General features: G+C 25.8%; 1 protein-coding gene across 1 annotated transcript; it reads left to right on the forward strand.

Moving 5' to 3' along the window:
- The first annotated feature begins 391 nt into the window (after positions 1-391).
- Positions 392-19,291, forward strand: LOC111628303 (dynamin-like 120 kDa protein, mitochondrial). The gene is made up of 20 exons (XM_023372066.1): positions 392-652; positions 721-795; positions 2,891-2,962; positions 3,037-3,136; positions 3,205-3,335; positions 8,014-8,086; positions 8,161-8,233; positions 8,313-8,428; positions 10,061-10,125; positions 11,231-11,307; positions 11,378-11,470; positions 12,261-12,333; positions 12,403-12,558; positions 12,636-12,744; positions 12,868-13,004; positions 18,303-18,389; positions 18,470-18,583; positions 18,730-18,823; positions 18,902-19,012; positions 19,082-19,291. The coding sequence occupies exons 1-20, from the start codon at positions 548-550 to the stop codon at positions 19,144-19,146; spliced, it is 1,926 nt and encodes a 641-aa protein (XP_023227834.1). The 5' UTR covers positions 392-547; the 3' UTR covers positions 19,147-19,291.
- Positions 19,292-23,004: the final 3,713 nt, after the last annotated feature.

A 23,004-nucleotide genomic window follows, 5' to 3' on the forward strand; every position in this document is an offset into this window, starting at 1 on the left:
AGAGAAAAATATAGTATTGTCTAATAGTAGAAGATGTATCTTTTGCTACTTAAGATTCAATCTTTTGTATTAACAAGTTTTTTAACATAAAATTACTATNAATCTTTTCTAAGTTATTTTTAAGTTATTGTTACATTATGTTATGTAAGTTAAGTTTTAGTATAATTTCCCTTCTCCCTCTCTTCCGCCACCAGTTTACACCTCCACCGTCGTCTATCCTCAGAGGTAAAGTGCAAATAAAACTACATTTTTTTAATCAATTATTATTCTATTATGGTTATTTATACATTTACAACTACAAAACGCATTTTCGGTGTTTTCCTTACTATAGTTAATTTTTTAATGTACTACTTAGCTTTAATTTGAGTGTATTTTTCGTGTTGGAACGAATTATTTGGTTTTACATGTAATCATATGGGGAAAAATGATTCACCTTACGATATTTTCATGATACGATCTCAGTTTCGGAACAGATCAATTTTGTATCCTGAGGTATCACTGTAAATCTAAGTAATTACTTTATGATCAAAATAGAGGTGCAGGAGAAATGATGACAAGAGCTCCGGTAAAAGTCACATTGAGTGAAGGACCTTATCATGTAGCTTTTTTTAAAGATAGTTCTCGAGAATTTGATTTAACAAAAGAAAATGAGGCAAGTATTGAAATAGTTGAGATTCAAATAACATTCAATCAATTATATTAAAATTTTGTCAATTTAAGTTAGCAGAACTTCGAAAAGAGGTTGAATTTAGAATGAAGAATAGCGTACCTCAAGGGAATACTGTTAGTAATGAGGTAAAAAATTTTTTTTAATGTATTAGTATCAGTTCTTTGTTAATATATTTTTTATTATATTTATTGCATTTAAAAATTTTAGTGAGACATTATAATTAATTAATACTTTGACTCAGACACCTTATGCTTCTGAGAAGTAATATTTATTATCCTACAAACATATTCTACCTGCTCCACAGATCATTATCAGGTATTTTTGAAATTCTTGGAACTTTTCTGTGGAGCAGGTAGGAAAACATTTTTAGGATAATAAATATTACTTCTGGAAGCATAAGGTGTTTGAGTCAAAATATTAAAAGAATCTGAGTGTTTATTGAAAAATTAATTAATAATTTTTATTTCTTATGCGGTATTAAGAAATGTAATGCTATATCCATGTATTTTCAGAAATTATAAATGCAAATGTCAGTTATTTAAATACAGGATGTATGATGATTACATAGAAAAAAAGATTTACTGAAACAATATTTAACACATTTAGTGATGTTTACCTTCAGGTAGTGGCATCATGCATTTATTTTTCTGATATCCTGATAACTCCTCTTTGTATAATGATAAAAAAATAATTTTCATTGAAAATCAAGAAATATAAACAGACATTTTTGTTTTTTAGTTTTTTGAATATTTTGAAGAATTTTGATGTAATCTTGACTTTGTGTTTACAAAATATCATATTTTTGCCTGAAAACTTTGCTCATAATTTTATCTTTTTGGCTTATTGGGTTGACATTTATTTTTAGTTTTATCAAGTGACATTTATTTACAATTATTTCTATGTAGTTGTATGAAAGAAGTCATAAAATAAGTAAATGCAAGGATTTAAATTATAAGATATATTAGAAATTTAATGTTTGAATCAATGATACAAATAAATATTTGTGTGTTTTTCTTTTTTTTGCATAATATTTTAATAATAAAATTGTAAGTTATATGAAACAAATAACTGCAGCCTACTATATAAAATAAAACTAGAGTTGTAAATAAAAAAGCAAATGGACATTTTAAAAGATATTTTTGCTTCCATAATATGCAATATTATGGAAGCAAAAATATCCTATTCCTAATGATCCCCTTATTCCTCCTAAACTCTTTCTCTTTTGAAACAAAGCATGTCAATTATTAAATAAAATAATAATTGCTTCCATAATATTGCATATTATGGAAGCAATTTAGGAGGAATAAGGGGATCATTCTTACAATATTTTATTTTTGCAGATCATAACAGAAAACAGATTCTATCAATATATATTTCTAGATAAAAACATGTGCAGCATAATAAACTAATTTAACTGTGAATAATGAAATAAACATTAGTAGATTTAAAACTAAGTACATAATGATTATAATTTTTATAATTATTATTGTAAGGATTTTTTTTATTGCTCAGTTTACTTATAAAAAATTTTTTTCAATTACAAAAATTGACATTGTTCAATTTTTAAATTATGTTTGTTGAAAAAATTAAAATTAACTATCATATAAAAATAATTATATTTAGTTTAGTAGATGAATAAAATATTTGACATAATGTAACTCTTCTTTGAATGCCAGTGAGACCATTAATCTAAAACTACATGATCATAAACTTGTTGTTATAGTATTTGTTTCCATTATTTGATATTGCAGATTGAAAGACCATAGCATTCTCTTGACAGACAATTACTTACAAAAGAAAAATGTTTACTTGTGTTAGATCTGAAAAATACTTGTTGCTAGGATACCATTTTTTCTAATTTACTTGTTAGAAACTGATGAATACCAATTTAAAATTCCAAATGCTTCATCCAAATATCACTAGTAAAAATGCTACTGCATAATGTTACAATATATCCATTTAGCATCATCTGGTTTTCTAATGAAGAAAGTTTATACATTACTTATTGTTCATATTATAGTATGCAGGACTTTAATTAATAAACTTAAGTTTCTGATTTTCTTTTCTAACTAATATTTAAGTTAAGATAAAAGTTACAATTGTTTCCAAATATACTTTTTGATTTGAATATTGCAATTTAAACAAAATGTTTTGTATGTAAAATTTAAATTTTATATGAAACTTTTTTATATGCAAATTAAATTTGTCTTTAATTAATAGGTGATATCAATGACTGTCAAAGGTCCTGGACTTCAAAGAATGGTGCTTGTTGATTTACCAGGAATTATCAGTGTATGAGAAATTTGCATTTTTAATTAAATATTATATAATTTCATATCCTAAAATATTCAAGTTGTTTGATGCAGACTGCAACTACAGAATTGGCAGAAGGTACTAAGGAATGTATTAGGGAAATGACAAATTTATACATGAGTAATCCAAATGCTATAATTTTGTGTATACAAGGTAAAGACAAGTTTTTTATTATCTCTTTAAAATATAATCAGATAAAAATATTAAAATCTTGCTTGCAGATGGTTCGGTAGATGCAGAAAGAAGTATTGTTACAGATTTAGTGAGTCAAGTTGATCCTAAAGGAAGAAGAACTATATTTGTTTTAACGAAAGTTGATCTTGCTGAAGAAAATATGACATCTCCAACTAGAGTGAGTTTATATTTTAATTATTTTTGTATAATGCACAATATAATTTAAAATGTAAATGAAATGGATGTCACACAATTCCAAAAAATAAGAGTAACATAAAATGTAAGAATGATTTTCAGTTATATTATATGGAGAAATCTATACCAAATTAGCATAACAACATACTTGATTAAATTTTTAAATCCTATTTGTCGTCATACTATATTGTTGTGGATATTCATACTGTAATTCTCTAGATCATTCTTTAAATCATTGCTTATTTTTGTCAAATTTATAATGCTTTTTTCTAGCTTTATGCTATTGTTACATTAAATTTTTTCTTCTTTGCCATATTTTTCTTCTCAAATTGAGTCATCTGTTTCATATAGATCATGCTGACTCCTGATTCTGCAATGGTTGGTTGGTTGGTTGGTTGATGTTCAATTTAGATTTATCAGGATTTGATTAACTTCAATTTAGATTTTTTTTTTTGCATTAAGGTATGACTAAGACTATGATATAGAAATGGTATCTTCATGAAATGTGTATGAAATGAAAAATTCATTGAATCTATAACACAAAAGAAGCAACTGATCAAATAATATGAATGATATATAAAAATAAATATGAAATTATTATTTTATTACAGAGATAGAGGTGTAGAATATTTTTACAACCTAAAATTTTTCCAAAAATTATTGCACACTAGCATACAAAATAAAACAACAATTTGCAAACCAGCTAATAATTTTTATTATGTAATTTGGAACATTCAAATTAGGTCATAGAAATAATTAAATAGGACTGCTGTATAATTTCTAGTTCAATACTAAACTGATAAATTAGTGTAAAAATTTTTCAAATTAAAAAAACATGCTTTAAAATATTTAAGCATATGTTGTTGTTTTAGGATAGTAGACACAGTTATAAACTTGATGTAATATGCTGATGAATAGAAATAAAATTGAAGTCATTGCCACAAATGACCTGTTTTTAGCATGGGGTGCTAATTAATGGACTTTTTATCATCTGAAAACAAAATTTGTTTATGAAGATGACAACATGCAATTTTTCTGAAAAATTATTTAAGAAATGCACTAATTTTTTGCAAAAGTAAAAAAAGGTAAACTATTCAAGAGTTTTTGACAGACTTTTTCATTATTATTATTATTATTATTATCAATATTGTTGTTTGAAAACATAACCATATTTTTATGATGATTTAAAATATATTTTGGCATTAATATTTTTTATTTATTTTATAATAAATCTACTAAAAAATATGAAAAATAAAGGAAAATAATGCTTATAAAAAGATAATGAAACTTCTATTTAGCTATTTAATCAAGAAAATTTAGGAAAAATTTTTAAATACAATTTATTAATTTGCAAGTTTTGCACATGTGAAACAAGGAGTATTTTCTTTAATTTTATCCAAAATTTTTGTCACTAAATATTGTGAAAGAGAGTTTTGAAATAAAAACTGAATTTCTTTTTTTGTTCTTTTTAATGCTTTGTTTTGATTTTTTCATAAAAAGCAAAACTTCAGTTTCCTAACAGAGTCTGACACAGCCTTACTGCAAATGCATAGTTGTAAATAGGCAGTGATGTATTGACTGAACTGATCAGAAACTAAGTAAACAATGTTTCAATTTTATTTTTAAAACAAAAGTTTCCTGCATTTTGATAAACTTTCTCAATTAATATTTACAGGCTTAGCTGAGACACTATTACATTTTTTCAGCTATTACTGTAATAGTAGTTTTTTTACTGCAAAGTTCCCTGAGACTACTGCTTTAATTTTTCCAAACCACATTCACATAATCAGACATATTCTGCACACCTGTAGAGATGTAAAATCAAAGAATTCAACAAAGCACAAATACAAACAAATAAATGGTGTATATTTAAGAAAATAATAAAAATTTGCAGAATATAGTGGAAATGTGCTTGCAAATATATATGTATATTAGATAAATTAGCTACTGCAAATACTTAAGCTTTTTCTTGTTAAGTCTTTAATCTTTAACAAATCTATCATTGAGGAATTGAAAAATTATAGATATTTTTTTAAGAAATTAATCAATTGTAAAATTAACCCACAGTAATTTTTAAGCTATAATAGTATATTATAGTAATTTTAAAGTTGGAAAACAAACAAAAATTTGAATAAAATTTAAAATCAGTAAAATGCAAAAATTTTTTTGTTGCAATTCATTTTGTATACTTTTAGGTTTTTCTTAATTCAAATGACTTTAATTTCTAAATAAATCACTCAAATAATATATATCAGGTTCCCAACTTGTGTTCTGTGGAACCCTAGGTTTCTGCTAATAAAAATTGGAGTTCTACAATAAAATCCATTGAGTCTAATGATATATGAATGTGCTAATGCAGATTTAGGACATGAGGTGTAATTGTTCTAGTCTTAGATTGAGTTCTTGCATGACAATACAAGGACTCAATATGAGACTATACATGTTCTAAAGTTATTTATAGCTTTGGTTGTGTTTCTTTATGAAGCACTATCATGTAGCAAACAGTTTTTAAATGTTTGCTGCCAGGGGTTGCTGCAGAAAAGATAAAGCAGCTTTTACATCTGCTTCGCATGTAAAGCAAAATGGATGCTTATATGTACAGTACAATGTGATATTATGCTGTGAAAATAAAAATATATTCATCTTCTATCTCTTTACTTTGTTCACATTTTTGAAAAGAGAAATGGTCAATTCTTTGTCTCTTTTTTGTTATATTGTAGTTCTTTAACTAAAACACTACTTTTGGCTGTAACTAGAATTAAAGAATAGATTACAGCATTCATGTTTAACTGGAGTGGAAAGTGTTTCTAAACTATAATGCAGCAACCTATAGCAATAGCTGCTTGTATGTCATTTTCGCTACACTCTTGCTACATAAAGAAACATGATCATTATAAACAGTGAGGACCAATTTATTGGTAACAGAACAAACCAAAATTGTGTCATAATGTTTGACAAAGTAATGAAAACCATAAAAATAGTAAAACATAAACTAAAGCTAGAAAATCATAAAAAAAAAAAAATCAATCTTAAAAAGGATCCAACATATAAATAAAAATACAACTGTTAAATCTGTATACAGTATATATTAAAAGCAAGATGTTCTGTCACCACTGCACACAAATGTAAATTTAATTTGAAAATTTAACATACAATTTGAAAATTTTAAAACAACTTTTAAATGATTTTTGAAAATATTGCTTTAACTTTCAATTGATTTGATTTCAATTTTAATTAATTCATTTTGATTTTATTTTTAATTATAGGTTTATTTTTGGTTTCTGTGTAAAGTGATTACCTAGCATGCTTTAATTTGTTGATATCTGCAGGGTTCCAACATTTTTTATTAAAGTGAAAAGGGTTCTGTGTTAAAAATAAGTTTGGAACCTCTTATATATATCATTTCATATGGATAATTATATAAAAACAATATAATTGTGTACTGTAGAATTTAATTGAATTTAGTAGTAAAATCTTATTTTATAATCTCAATATACTTGCTGATTTTATATGTATTTTTATGTTGTTGATTTGGTCATGTTAAATCAGTTAAAATTATGGGAAATTTAATTTTGAAATTCAAAGAGATATGTAAATATACTTAAGTTTAAATATTTCTGAATTAATCATGCACATTTAGTAATAAGCTAAGATTGCCATATTGAATTGAGCTATATTATCATTACTATTAATATTTAAATTCTAAGTAACTGTATATGGTTATATCTAAAATAAAATATATCTGAAGCAAAGGGTCAGATGAAGTCTTGAACCTCTGTCCTCCTAGCCACTTTTCCTGTTCAGGAAAGAGGTGGAAGTTGCGCGGCACTAAATCGGGACTATACACTGGGTTTAAATGTTTAAAGTGGTGAAGATTTCCATCCAGCTTAAAACTTTTTAATGTGTGAAGACTTCCACCTCTTTCCTGAACTGAAAACGTGGCTATCAGGGCAGAGTTTGAAACTAATGAACTAATGACAATCTTCAAAACAACATTGTTAAGGCCATCTCAATTCACTGGCCGCAACATTCTATGAGAAGGGGACGGAAAAGCTCGTCTACAGATATGACAAATGCCTCAATCTTTACAGTGATTATGTCAAAAAGTAACCATGTTTGTACGTAACTTTTGGTAATAAAATTCATTTTGTTATTTACACTTCTCTCTGTTTTATTGAACCATTGGAGCTTGGAAAAAACTGCCCTTGTATATATAATTTGAAATTAGTGAATGTAATTTAGAACAGACTGTTGTTATATATTCATTACACTAAGAAATCAGACATGCTGCTAATTTTTTCCTATGAATTATAATTTATCATATTTTATTATTGATAAAATATCAACAAAGTTTTTCATAAAATTGGTTTCCTGTACTTATCAACTTATTATGAAATTTATATGGTTAACACTTCATATCAATTAAAATATTTCATTTAGTCAAACATTTTCTACTACTAATTATCACTAAATTTGTTTTTCCAAGATTTGAAAAAGTGTATGATGATGGATTTATATACCAAAAATTATTAAATTAACTAAAATACTTTAAAATGGTACATTATGTAAATGAATTTATATATAAATTATTTTTAATTATAATATTACGGATATTTATTATTTTTATTCAAAATTATATTGAAAAATTTATTTTATTGTAGATTAAAAAAATACTAGATGGCAAATTATTTCCAATGAAAGCTTTAGGCTATTTTGCTGTAGTTACTGGTAGAGGTAATATTCATTTAATATCTAGAATTAAATTTATATTCCAAAATCTTTCATTCATTTCAACTTTTGTTTTTTAGGAAATAAAATAGATAGTATTCAAGCTATAAAAAATTATGAAGAAGAATTTTTTATGAAGTCTAAGTTATGTAGGTAGGTATTAAAAGTTTTTTTATTTCATATAAAGTTATAACTATTACAAATTATTAAAAAATTATTAAATATGCAATAGAGAAGGAATACTAAATATGTCACAGTGCACAACACAGAGCCTTAGTTTTGCTGTATCAGAATGTTTTTGGAAAATGGTAAAGGAATCAATAGAACAGCAAGCTGATTCTTTTAAAGGTACTGTGTTTAATTTTTTTAATTCTGCTTTTTGTAGCATAAGAATATCCATATTCTAACAGATATTTAAGAAAAATTTAATTTTTATTAAAGTGAAAGAGACCAGTAAACTATTCTGATTAGAAAATGCAGATAGACAGGAAGTATTGAAAATTTTACATCAAATTTAATGAGAATTAAATTAGTAAAAACAATAAATACTCTACTATTCAAATATCAAAACTTTGACTGAAAAACTATTATTTAATTGTGATTTGTTTAAAATAATCATATTTTCATGATATTTATTTAACAAATATAAAATAATAGCTTAAAATTTAATTTTTAAAATTAAATTTTATCTATCTTTATTTCAATGATTACCGATTAACTTTGAGATGATAAGAAACAAAATTTCTTATGATATGGATATTCTCCAAGCATTTTATGGGAAAATAGTATTATCAGATTTTAATAAAGATTAGCTGGAGATGTAGTTGTAAAAATACTAATTTGAGAAATAGATTGATATTGCTCTAATTAGTTTTTCAATGAACACCATATATATACAGTAGAGCGTCGTTTATCCGAATCAATTGAGGACTGGGGTTGTTTGGATAACTTATTTTTTGGCTAACCGATTATGTACGAAAAAATAGTTTAGCGTATCCGATGTTAAAATTTTTCTTCTTTGTGTGTCACTTCGTGTTGAATTTTCGTCGATGTTAAGCTTAACGTAAGCTTTTTAAAATAATAATCGTGACTATTTCGTTTGTAAAACATAAAGAAATAATTTTTTACAATAATTGTATCGTTAAAAATGATTTTTTTGTGTTTTACAAACGAAATAAATATATTGAAAAATATAAAAACAAATAAAAATTACACTTTAGAAGTTAATCTAGTATAAAAAATGTTCGATTCAGCAGGACACACAGTGCTCAGAAAAACACCACACAAAAGTGCCAGTGCTGCCAGCTAAAACACACACCAACAAAAGAAAATATTGGAGTAGCCCAAGTTATAGCCAAAGATTGTAGCGCCACAGCACTAGCAAAAATTTAAATTTGCCAACTGGAATACTTTCGGATAAACAATGCTCAACTGTGTATATATATAGTGTTCATTGGTATATATATATAAATGTAATCATTGTCTCAAGTTTTTTATATCATGATTAAAATCTTTCAGTTAAAAATATTACAAAAATATACATACGTACATACATACATATGTATGTATATTTTTGTAATATTTTTAACTGAAAGATTTTAATCATGATATAAAAAACTTGAGACAATGATTACATTTTACTTTTAAAATCTAAAAACAATAAAGTATTAAATGTAAATAATAATGATCATTCATTGATTATTAAATAAATATGTACTAAAAATGAAATTAGTTCAGATTACTTATTTATTTAGTTAGTAAGTTTATTTTAATGATTAATATATTCATTTGTAAATTAAAGGTTTATCAAACAAACCTTTAATTTGTGAATTTTTAATTATTGAAAAATTAATTGGTTTAAAAAATTTTAATTATGAATAATTTTTGTCATCAAACAACAAAAATATTTAATTTATTAATTTGATAGAAATATCTAATTTATTAACTAAATATTAATGTTTTTTTATTTTTAAATAACAGCAACACGATTTAATTTGGAAACAGAATGGAAAAATAATTTTCCCAGAATGAGAGAATTAGATAGAGTAAGTACAAACTAAACGTTTAAAATTAGATAGTACATGTAATTATAAGAAATAAATGAATGATAAAATATTAAACAAGCTAAAATAACAACATTTACATAAATAAATTATTAAATAAAAACATTGAAATGAAAAATATACAGATCAGTTTTTGAGAAATAATTTATTGTCATTTTTCAATAGAACAGCTTATCTGCTGCATCGATTTTGTGTTCTAAAATACTATGAAGATCATTTTTATATATATAAATGCCAACTTCATTCTCTAATGAATCATTTACCAAAATTGTTTCTATTTTTGCATCTGCTAGATATATAAAGGAATGTATTGATATCTTGTTTCTGAACATAATAGATTTTGTGAAATGAATATGAGGAAAAATTAATTTAAACAGAGTATTAAAAATGATAAAAATAAATTATTTACATTGTGGTTATTTAAATTCTTTCATTTAAAGTTATCTTTGGATATAAAGTTCATTGAAAGAATGACTGATTGTACTAAATCAGATTAGCTGCAACAATGTAATGAACAAGCAATGAATGACATGTTGATTAATTGTTGATACAATTAATTTACAAAATTATTTTAATAAAAAAATTGTTTATTATATCCATGTTAAATTTAATAATCTGGGATGAAGAATGTTTTTAGTCTTTAAATTCAGTTGACAGTAGAACCTGATTGTTCTTGCAAAAATAAAATATTGTAGTTTACTATAGTCTACTGGCATTTTAAGAATAAAAAAATATATATATACAACTAATTACAGAAATTAAAGTGACAACTTCAGTTTTTTTTTATTTCTAACTGTATTTATAAAATGTTTGTTAAATTATTTTTAAAATTCTCATAAAAACTAATTTTTTTGAAAAATTTGAATTTATTTTTTTATTTATAAAATTGTTTTAACTTCTTAATTTTTCTATAAGTGGTTATAATGCTTTTAAACTGTGTTTAAAGTTTACAAATTAAATTTTCCTATTACAATATGAGTGAAATTATTTCTTAATTCTAATTTTTGAATATCACAACTTTGATTAACACAATAAAATTAAAATTCTAACAAATAATGAATAAAAAAGTAAGATTCAACCATTTTAGGATGAACTTTTTGAGAGAGCAAGGGGAGAAATATTGGATGAAATTGTAAATCTAAGTCAGCTAACTCCACATCATTGGTATTACTGCTTTTTTAATTTTTATTCAATAATTATGATAATTTTTGTAATAAAATAATATATGTTTTAGGGAAGAGGTGCTGAAGAAAAAATTATGGGAGAAAATGTCTGTATATGTTTTTGAAAATATACTCTTTCCAGCTGCTCAAACCACAAATTCAGGGTAGGATTTCTTGCATTAAGTTCTTCAAATAATGATCAGATAATATGAACAAATATAATAATAGTAGTTTAGTTATTTATTAATTCCAAACCATTATATAGTTTTATGTATCACACTAAATCATTAATCGAGTAAGATAATTTATTAATAAAGATGAAAATAGCATAAATTTTTTATATCTTTTGTCATTTTGATTGTCAATATAGACATTTGTCAATAACTAATACATAAATCATAAAAATGTAAATTTAATTTATTTTTAATAATTGAGTTTAATAATCAATATATAGATTATTGACAATTTAATTTGAACTGAAATAAAAAATTTAAGAATTCATTGAATATTTGAATTGCAAATATTTTAATGATTTGATTATTTTAAAGAATTAGTAAAGTTATCAAATTTTTTTTTCTGCAAAATTTTGTTTTTGAATTTTTTTGAAAATGATACACACACACACAAAATCATGGTTAGATAAAAATTTATTGGTTTCAATCACTGGTTTATTCATTTTTTCTTTCGATTATAGCTTTTAAGAAATTATTAACTAAAAAATTTATACAAATCATGTAACATCATAGGAATGAATTTGCAGTACAGTCTCATATATTTCTAGAAGAGAGAATATTTGTCAGCAAATAATAAAACTTATCATACGTCCATTTTATTATATACAAATTTTTATATCTGAATATACAGTATAACAACATAAATATCCAATGAAATATTCTATATATTAGATCTAAATATCTATGCTAATTAATGAAATAATTAAATTTTTTCTTGTAGAACATTCAATACAACTGTAGATATTAAATTAAAAGTGTGGGCCGACAAGATGCTTCCTAACAAATGTGTTGAGGTAAAACTTTTAATTTTATATATATATATACATATAAAATGTATTTTAAAATAAAATGTGATGGAATAGGTAGGGTGGGAGACACTTGAAGAGGAATTTAAGAAATTAATGGAAAAAACAAGTTCATCAAGAGAACATGATAACATTTTTAATCCACTTAAAGCAGCTGTTGTAGGAGATGCTTTGAAAGAACACAAATGGGACAACAAAGCTGCAGACATGTTGGTTAGTAATTAAATAACCAATTTGATGAATTCTTTCCTTAACTTTTAAAACATTATCTGATATTAAAATATCTACAGCGAATCATTCAACTCAACGCTCTTGATGATCGTTCAGTTCACAACAAACAACAATGGGATGAGTCAATCAAATTTTTGGAATCTTCAATTAAAGATAAATTACAATCAAGTATAGTCACAGTAGTACATTTTTTATGCTTTTAAAATTTGTAGTCTTGAAAAATTTTACTAAGTAATTTGGACTATATTTCTCATCTTTCAAATTTATTTATTATTATTATTATTATTCTAGCAAATACAAGAATTCAAGAAATGATAGGTCCAGGATTTAAAGAGAAATGGCTTTATTGGAAGTACACAACTGATGACCAAATTAACAGACGAGCTGTAAAAATGGAATTAGAGAATCTTCTTAATGCAGACAGGAATGTAATGAAAATATTTTTTTTATTATGATATTACAGGAAATCTTTGTTAATTTGAACTCAGATAGTTCAAAACCCCATTAGTTTGTAACTGTATTTTTGTCCCAGCCGGGGATGTAGAGATTTATATGTTAAGGAATTAAGTTTGAAATATGGCTACTTCAAAATTTGAACTGAAACTTTATCTGAACAGTGATATGCATATGTTAACTTGTTTAGATTGAAGTTCCTCCATGCTATGAGAACAATAGATCAAGAACAACTCTAATCTTGTCAATATGGCTTTGCTTTTACAATAACACTTTTTAAGTGTCACCTTACATATGGACTACACCTTTATCTCTTATTTCATAAAATATGACTGGGCTTCAAGATTGAGCTACACATAGCAGATTGAGATATTTGTAGGACTTTAGGCTACTATTTTTTGGGCCACTTTAAAAATAATTTGGGCTACATTTCAAGGAATTCTGCTTTACTTTTTATAAAATCTATCTGGCAACCAGTGAGGCTCTTACAGGACATATCCTGTTTACCTGCTGTTTATTGTTATTGTGAGATAAGCAGAGGGTCAGGGGTTAATCCCTTCTGAGCACTTACGCTGCAGAAGGTTGGTAAAACCCAATCTCACGGTCGTAGGATGGCTATGAGGGCAAAAAGTGAGTGGGGAGTGCGTCATTAAGCTGGCAGGTACAACGATAGATGACAGGTTTAACAAAATAAACAAGCGTTTATTATTATATTAAAGCTAAGATACATTAGGCTATAACAGTACATAGGCTAAATGTGGTTAAATATCAGTTAACTATAAGAACAGGCTGCTCTAACAGCTTTAACAGCTATTCTGAGAGAGAGAGAGTTCACAATGCTTGAAAATACAAATACCTCTATGAGGATATGCCTAATATGCATTTGTTGAATGGGCCGTATGAATTGTAGTCGATGCAGGAACGGTAGAATGGCGATAATTATGGAAGTTCAAATGGCTGTCTGTCATATTGCGATGTCCTTTCGATCACTATGTCTGGTGTATGGAGACAAGATGCACTCGGTAATAAGTATAACTTCCTTTGGTCGCCCGGAACTTCCAGGGACTCAAGCTTTTATACGTTTTTCATGTGAAAGGAGCCACATGATTGACTTTTGTTGACACTAACGGTGCATTCCGATCAACTAAGTGTCAACTTTCCCACCTAAGTGTGAAAACAATCGGTGACCTCTGATATACTTCTCACCAAGAGTGTTTTTTTCATCAGAGTTGTTTACAAAGATTTTTCCGACATCAGCATAAAAATCACAGATTTCACACCATTATTATTTAACGAAAATAGCATACTGTATACGTAGCTGTTGATTAATAAATTACATCAGTTACGTGGAATTTGGCATATTGTATAGAAATATGTAAATCTCAGATAATTTGAAGTTGCAAATATTTTGAACTAACAAAGATTTCCTGTACTGATGATAAATGAAACCCAAGCAAATTGTCAGATATTTTTTAGAAATGTTAACATTTCAAATTTAGTAATCTAGTTGGAATAGTTATTCAAATTTATTAATTTGTTGATAAAGAATCCTGATGATGGTCTATAAATTAGATCAAAAATGTTAGATACAAATATTTCTCATTGTTTAAACATGTTTCTTTCAATCTTAAGTTTAGAAACTTAGGTTTTAAAATATTTGAAAATAATCAGTAAAACAATTATTTTCTTCATATTTTTATCACAAAAATTAAAAGATAAATTTTTTTATTCTTAGAATCTTTCACTCATAAAATTTGTGGGATCTGATAAAGGCTACTACATTAGTTTGTAATAAACTAGATAATCTTAACAAAATCAGTTTTTTTTTTCTCTGAATAATGGATTTACAAAATTATAATTTTTTGCTCCTTTAAAATCTTTAAATCCTTTAAAAAGCATTGATTTACTGATGTTAAATAAATTAAGAACAAATTCCTGTAATGTAAAATTTACATTTTATTATGCTTTTTGACTCAGTTTTTTTTATAAAATAATTACTGAGTACAGAGTCTGTTTCTGGGTTGTATAAAATTGTATTCTATACTATAGTAATTTAATTTGATAATATGACTTTAAATTCATAAAAATTATCCTATCAAATTACTTAAATTACTGTATTAGAAATGCTATTAAAATATTTTGACAATTTATTATTAATGTGTATATAAGAAATCTTGCATATATAAACTATGTAAAACATTTCTTATAATTCTGTGTAAACTCAGCCATTCTTTTGATTAATAAGAAATCAAAAGAATTGCTGAGTTTCCACAATTAGATCAGAAAATAAAAAAACATAACATATAAATTAAATAGTTTATATTACTAATATTAAAAGAATGTGAAAGTAATTTAAGATTTTAAAAATTTGTTCATTAAATTTGAATTTGTTTGCTTTTATATTGATAAAAATGAAATTGAAATGGTTTCAGTTATATGTATTTTATTTTTATGTGATTTTTTAAAAATCTTCATTGAATTCTGAGTTTTCCTTTAACTTTAAATTGTGAATCTCTTTACTACTAAATATACTTTTATAAGAAATATAATTAAAATTTTTAATTAACTTGTTAAAATTATTGAATAATTAATTGAATATACAAAAGAGACTTAATGAATATTGTTAGGTGTGAGTACATCTGTATATTGTCAGTATTGTGGTCAAATGGGGAAACCTTAGACTTCTAACTTGTATAAGAACAGTAATTCAGTATAGAGCAAGTATATTATCATCTGCTAAAAAATTAGAGCTAAAAAATAACAAAAACATTCATTACAACATAACAAATAAATGAAAATTAAGCAAAGCTTTAATTCCTTTAAGAATTAACCGAGGGCTACATTATACAGGTAGCCCTCGGTTTACGCCAGTTCAATTTACACCGATTCACAATAATGCCNTCTTTATTTCAATGATTACCGATTAACTTTGAGATGATAAGAAACAAAATTTCTTATGATATGGATATTCTCCAAGCATTTTATGGGAAAATAGTATTATCAGATTTTAATAAAGATTAGCTGGAGATGTAGTTGTAAAAATACTAATTTGAGAAATAGATTGATATTGCTCTAATTAGTTTTTCAATGAACACCATATATATACAGTAGAGCGTCGTTTATCCGAATCAATTGAGGACTGGGGTTGTTTGGATAACTTATTTTTTGGCTAACCGATTATGTACGAAAAAATAGTTTAGCGTATCCGATGTTAAAATTTTTCTTCTTTGTGTGTCACTTCGTGTTGAATTTTCGTCGATGTTAAGCTTAACGTAAGCTTTTTAAAATAATAATCGTGACTATTTCGTTTGTAAAACATAAAGAAATAATTTTTTACAATAATTGTATCGTTAAAAATGATTTTTTTGTGTTTTACAAACGAAATAAATATATTGAAAAATATAAAAACAAATAAAAATTACACTTTAGAAGTTAATCTAGTATAAAAAATGTTCGATTCAGCAGGACACACAGTGCTCAGAAAAACACCACACAAAAGTGCCAGTGCTGCCAGCTAAAACACACACCAACAAAAGAAAATATTGGAGTAGCCCAAGTTATAGCCAAAGATTGTAGCGCCACAGCACTAGCAAAAATTTAAATTTGCCAACTGGAATACTTTCGGATAACTGACTTTCGGATAAACAATGCTCAACTGTGTATATATATAGTGTTCATTGGTATATATATATAAATGTAATCATTGTCTCAAGTTTTTTATATCATGATTAAAATCTTTCAGTTAAAAATATTACAAAAATATACATACGTACATACATACATATGTATGTATATTTTTGTAATATTTTTAACTGAAAGATTTTAATCATGATATAAAAAACTTGAGACAATGATTACATTTTACTTTTAAAATCTAAAAACAATAAAGTATTAAATGTAAATAATAATGATCATTCATTGATTATTAAATAAATATGTACTAAAAATGAAATTAGTTCAGATTACTTATTTATTTAGTTAGTAAGTTTATTTTAATGATTAATATATTCATTTGTAAATTAAAGGTTTATCAAACAAACCTTTAATTTGTGAATTTTTAATTATTGAAAAATTAATTGGTTTAAAAAATTTTAATTATGAATAATTTTTGTCATCAAACAACAAAAATATTTAATTTATTAATTTGATAGAAATATCTAATTTATTAACTAAATATTAATGTTTTTTTATTTTTAAATAACAGCAACACGATTTAATTTGGAAACAGAATGGAAAAATAATTTTCCCAGAATGAGAGAATTAGATAGAGTAAGTACAAACTAAACGTTTAAAATTAGATAGTACATGTAATTATAAGAAATAAATGAATGATAAAATATTAAACAAGCTAAAATAACAACATTTACATAAATAAATTATTAAATAAAAACATTGAAATGAAAAATATACAGATCAGTTTTTGAGAAATAATTTATTGTCATTTTTCAATAGAACAGCTTATCTGCTGCATCGATTTTGTGTTCTAAAATACTATGAAGATCATTTTTATATATATAAATGCCAACTTCATTCTCTAATGAATCATTTACCAAAATTGTTTCTATTTTTGCATCTGCTAGATATATAAAGGAATGTATTGATATCTTGTTTCTGAACATAATAGATTTTGTGAAATGAATATGAGGAAAAATTAATTTAAACAGAGTATTAAAAATGATAAAAATAAATTATTTACATTGTGGTTATTTAAATTCTTTCATTTAAAGTTATCTTTGGATATAAAGTTCATTGAAAGAATGACTGATTGTACTAAATCAGATTAGCTGCAACAATGTAATGAACAAGCAATGAATGACATGTTGATNAATACATTTTAAAAATTAAATTTATTTGTACTTTGTATTATATTGTATTAATAAACAAAATTATTTGGGTATTTTTCACTTATGTGGAACCTAACCCTATACCTCACTGTAAATATGGGTTTGTTTTATGCCGATTCAATTTGCGCCGGCTTTTGTAGGAACGGAACTGCAGCGTAAACCGAGGGCTACCTGTATTTTGAATAAAATATTCTGAAATTTATATAACTCTTGTTATTTTTTCATATCTAGATAGGATATAAATGAAATCTTAATAGTGAATTTCATTCCAAATAAAAATTAAAAGATCAAAGACAAAATTAATATTCTGTTTTATCTTGTTTTAGAAAAAATATGTTTGTATTTGACAATAATGTGTATATTATGTGTATATCTGAATTATGAAACTAACAGCTGCTACCATATTAAACGTTATTTTTGGTTTTGTAGGATCATGGACCAACTTTAACTTCAGATGAATTTATAACTGTGAGGAGAAATTTGAAGTCACAAAATATAGATGTCGACAATGAATATGTAAATTGTACTTTAGTACATCTATCTTAATGAAAATTATATTTCTTAATTTATCTTTTTTTATGAATTTATTTTACTAGATTAAACAAACATGGCATCCAATCTACAGACAATTTGTTTTGCAAAATATATTAAATAAAGCTGGAGAATGTCGGAAAGGATTTTACTTGTATCATCAGGGCATTGATTCAGAGGTGAAAACATTATGAACTTTATGAAATATTATAATTTTATGAACTGTTTTAAATTTAAAATTTTTAAATACAGACAATTTGAATATGAAAACAAATATAATTGTTTTTCTATGTATGTTGCATCTCATTTTAAAATAACTCTTTAGTTGGAGTGTAATGAAGTTGTGTTATTTTGGAGAATTAAACGAATGGTCGAAGCAACTACTAATTCTTTACGACAGCAAATAATGAATCAGGAAGGCAAGGAAATATTTAATTTTGACTCCATCTGATGAAAACTTTAATCATAGATACAATAACTTATAATTCTTAATCTAGCATGGAGAGTCGAAAAACAAATCAAGGAAGTACTTGAAGACTATGGTCAAGATCAGCAGAAGAAAGTCCAATTAATAACTGGGAGAAGAGTTTTATTGGCAGAAGAACTCAGTAATTATTTGTTTTTGTAAGTTTGCAAAACTTTGATTCAGTTTGGTAATTTTAATTTTCTTTCTACAGAACGTGTACGTCAAATCCAAGAAAAATTAGAAGAATTTATAGCTGCCCTGAATTCAGAGAGTTAATTATTCCTATTCCTAAAATGTATTTATACTTTTACTGCCATTTTGTTCCACAGCTTTGTAAATGTAGACAAATTAATATTTGTACAAAATAAAATACAATCAAGACTATTTAAATTGATTAACTAATGTTTATAATCTTCATCTCAAAATAGCAAAATAGAGTTTGCCAGTTTTCATAAGTGATCCTTCTCATAATTATTTTATTGTATTTAACTGATCAAACATTATGCTGCATAATAACATTGATAAAAATGTCTTTTAAACTTAAAAAATAAATACAAAACAGTTCATTTTGTAATTGACATTTTAGTCTTTATTAGGTGAAATAAATAAAAAATTTTCCAGTCTATTATAACTTCAACCAATTTAAAGTGAATATGTAATGTATGATGTTCATGGTGCTAAATGTCATTAGAGAGGTTGTGGCTGATTTTTTTGTCACAAAAATGTGAATGTTGGACGTTCTGTGCTGCTTTCCTGTAAGACTTCTTAGACTGTTCGACAGTGGCGTTTGGAATGTCAGTGGAATCATGTTTGACATTCCAAATGCCATTGTCAAACTTCTAGTCTTACAGGAAGGTGGCGCTGAACATCCGACATTCATGTTTTCACGATGAAAATGTCAACTGTTGCAACCTCTCTATTGTTGACATCATAAGAGCATGAATAATACTATAGACTAATAAATATTGCTAGTTATTCCAGGAGCTACACATTTCTTGTTGGAGTGTTGTTCTATCAAGTATGTTATGGGGTACCCCAAAATCTGTTCATCATGGATTCTATAGGTGCTTACAGAGGAACAGAAGGCACATCAAGGGACCATTATGACCTAAACACAAATACAGTATTAATGTAATAATGGTATTTTTAAAAACTTTTTGACCAACCTTTATACAGTTTGTTTTATCAATTGTAAAAATGTAGAACTAATTGAAAAACTCTTCGTGCCAGAAAGAATCCATATTGATTTTGAAATTTTACATAATGCCAAAACAAAAGTATTGGAGAAATTTTAAAATTATTTAGAATCTGAATAAGAAATATATGGGAAAGTGGAAAAACTCAGGCAGTGACCTTACAGAAAAATAATAGAAACCAAAAAAAATTAGAAGATAGTGATAGAAAATAGAGGTTACACTTGTCAATAGAAATATCTATAATCAGAATATCAGTACAATATATACTATTTGTTTATTATAAATCAGAATTTAGCTGTAAAAAATTTCATCTCAAAACATACACAATATGTCCAGGTCAATGACAATCTAAAAAAGCCTACATATTAAAATAATGTATTTTGATATGTAGAGGTGTTTTATATTGTTAGGCAATTAATCATTTTTCTAACTTTTTAGAAAGCAGATCAATCAATCAGGAATGTAAAGTTGGCACCCCCAACTGTGTTTTTTTCAAAGTAATGTACCATTCATTTTCCCACATTTTCCCATCAAAAAGTTTAATTTACCCACCTTTCAAACAAAAATTATAGTCCATCCAAATTTTCTGTAGTTCTACATCTTACACCTGCATTTGCACCCTTTATTCAGTTGGATACAACAATTTTGGTTATGCAAATAAAGAACTTTAAAATATATTGTGATATAATACAGGTTTTAAGTGTTACACATATTCTCATTAATTGTAATATATTTACAGTTGTGTTATACCAACCGAATAAAAGATGAATAATCTGCCAAGTGTTTGAAAGAAGTCACTATATTGTGTCTGTATAAAGCAATGTAATATATTTAACAATATACAGTTAAAAATCTGTATTATAAAAATTGTTAAATATCTGACTAAAACTTTATTATTAAAAAATGTAAATTTATCTTTTAAAAATTTAAATTATTATTTTCAAGTTTAAATAAGCTTAAAAATTAGAATAGAAATAAGGCAGAAATTCAGTTTATAAATAGTTTATTAGAATAATAAATCAATGATGTAGCCTAATACGTATCATAATCCATTTAAAACTAACGAGATTGCATGCCATATTGCTGTAGTAAGAACAATAGCAGAATTTTCTGAATTAATGCAGAAAAAAATATAGCAATTTAAAAATGTTTCATTTATGTAACAAAAATTGTATGGAACTGAATAAAGGGCACAAATATAGGTGTGATGTTATGCAGAGTTATCCAGAATTTGAATGGGTTATAATAATTGTATAAATTCCTGTAAAATCTGAGTGATGTTTTCCTTTGTAATAATACTACCAAGTTGTCATTTAAAAAAAAAAGTTAATTTCTGTACGACGGAGGTTAATAATAATTTATAACAATAGTACATAAGACCATTCAAGACATACTATATTTCTACTAGGAATTTAATCGAGGAGGGAGATTCCTAAACAAAAATTCGAAGAAAAGGCGAAACATTAAACAATTAGCTCCTTGCCGGAAGATCAAATAAATGTCTACCCTCATCTCATTCGTCTTTATAACGTTACGTCGATCCGGAAATGTTTTAAACCCCCATTTCTTTATTTCTGTACATTTTAGTTGTGTTTATGAAACGGAATATAATTTACATTCTTATATAAATGTAGAAACAAATTCAACAATTTTCATTTAAACGTCGACTATAGATTTTTGATAGGTTCTTTAGTGTAATAAATTACAACACTGGAAATCGGACACCCAAGCGGGATGTTGTGTCCTTCGAGAGGTCGCAACTCGTAGCAAAATCACTTCAATGTTGACATTCTCGTTTCTACCAGTCGCTTTTTTTTTACTCGTTTCCAGAATTCGACCAGTCGACCTACCACTCGCTTCGTTTGTATCAATGCTTTACACCAAACAATTCGAAATTGTTTCGTGTTTCGACATACGACGAACGTGAAGTGTTGTGTATTTTTATACTCCCAGCACACTACATTCAACAATGGACAGTAGCAGATTGTCCTTAAAGGAAATTTAATAAACGTTAATAAGTATAAATTAAGCAAATATTGTTGATCGTATCCTTTTAAATTTTATTATATGATATACTGCATACAATTTTCGTTACCATTCGAAATACGAAATTAACACACTTTTCTGTATATTAGAACCAAGAATTTGCAATGACGCCCATCGAATGACTAAACTTTGACCTAAAACATTTTAAAAAATATGCTAATTAACCTGTAAATTCATGGCGTGTTGAGAAACAATCATTAATATTCGATGACGAAACGGAATCGAAGAATATATAAAAGTTTATTTAGCATCTTTATGTATGTATAAGCCTATATATTAAAATTTTGAAGCGTGACATTCTCAATCAGTTTTGCCTAATGTAAGTTCGACTACGTATCAAAATTCAAATTAACCATTAAAAGAAATCATTGGAATTTAGAAAATTCTATTTTCTCTTAATGATCGATCGTATTATCTACAAATATCAGAGAAATCAATTTATAATTTATCTGGAACGGATCGTAAACTGAAACTTTACTCGTTGATATCGTTACAAATGGTTAAATCGAGAATTTCCGCTTTGAAAGGAACTAGAAAACCTTAACTGGTGCGACTAGAACTTTGAAAAAAAAGAAAAGAAAATTGAATTTTATTAACTCAACAAATGATTTCTGTTCTATTCATCGCCTTTCATTATAGAAAGAAGCAAACTTCGTTTTTAGAAAATGAATTCCATAAGTAATTAATAGTAAGCTCCTAACAAATCATAAACCGTTAAAGAAGAATGTAATTGAAAAAAAATTCTATTGCCACGAGAGTTTTTTCAGTGTCTTTAGTTAAACGTGAGTCACGTTTGTTGCGGTTTTTTTATTTTTATTTTATAAGAGGAACTAATTTGTTTTAAGTGAGGAATGTCAACGAAATACCATTCGACCGACGAGACGACACATTA

Source organism: Centruroides sculpturatus, unplaced genomic scaffold (assembly GCF_000671375.1).
Source record: "Centruroides sculpturatus isolate CEXI.00-Female unplaced genomic scaffold, Cexi_2.0 scaffold497, whole genome shotgun sequence".
Lineage (NCBI taxonomy): Eukaryota > Metazoa > Arthropoda > Arachnida > Scorpiones > Buthidae > Centruroides > Centruroides sculpturatus.

What these genes read in the sequence shown, in the direction of transcription:
- LOC111628303 (XM_023372066.1), top strand. Translation starts at nt 548, where the DNA reads ATGATGACAAGAGCTCCGGTAAAAGTCACATTGAGTGAAGGACCTTAT. An exon ending in GGAATACTGTTAGTAATGAG is followed by an intron (nt 796 to 2,890) that starts GTAAAAAATTTT and finishes TTTAATTAATAG; the next exon opens with GTGATATCAATGACTGTCAA. An exon ending in ATCAGGGCATTGATTCAGAG is followed by an intron (nt 18,584 to 18,729) that starts GTGAAAACATTA and finishes ATAACTCTTTAG; the next exon opens with TTGGAGTGTAATGAAGTTGT.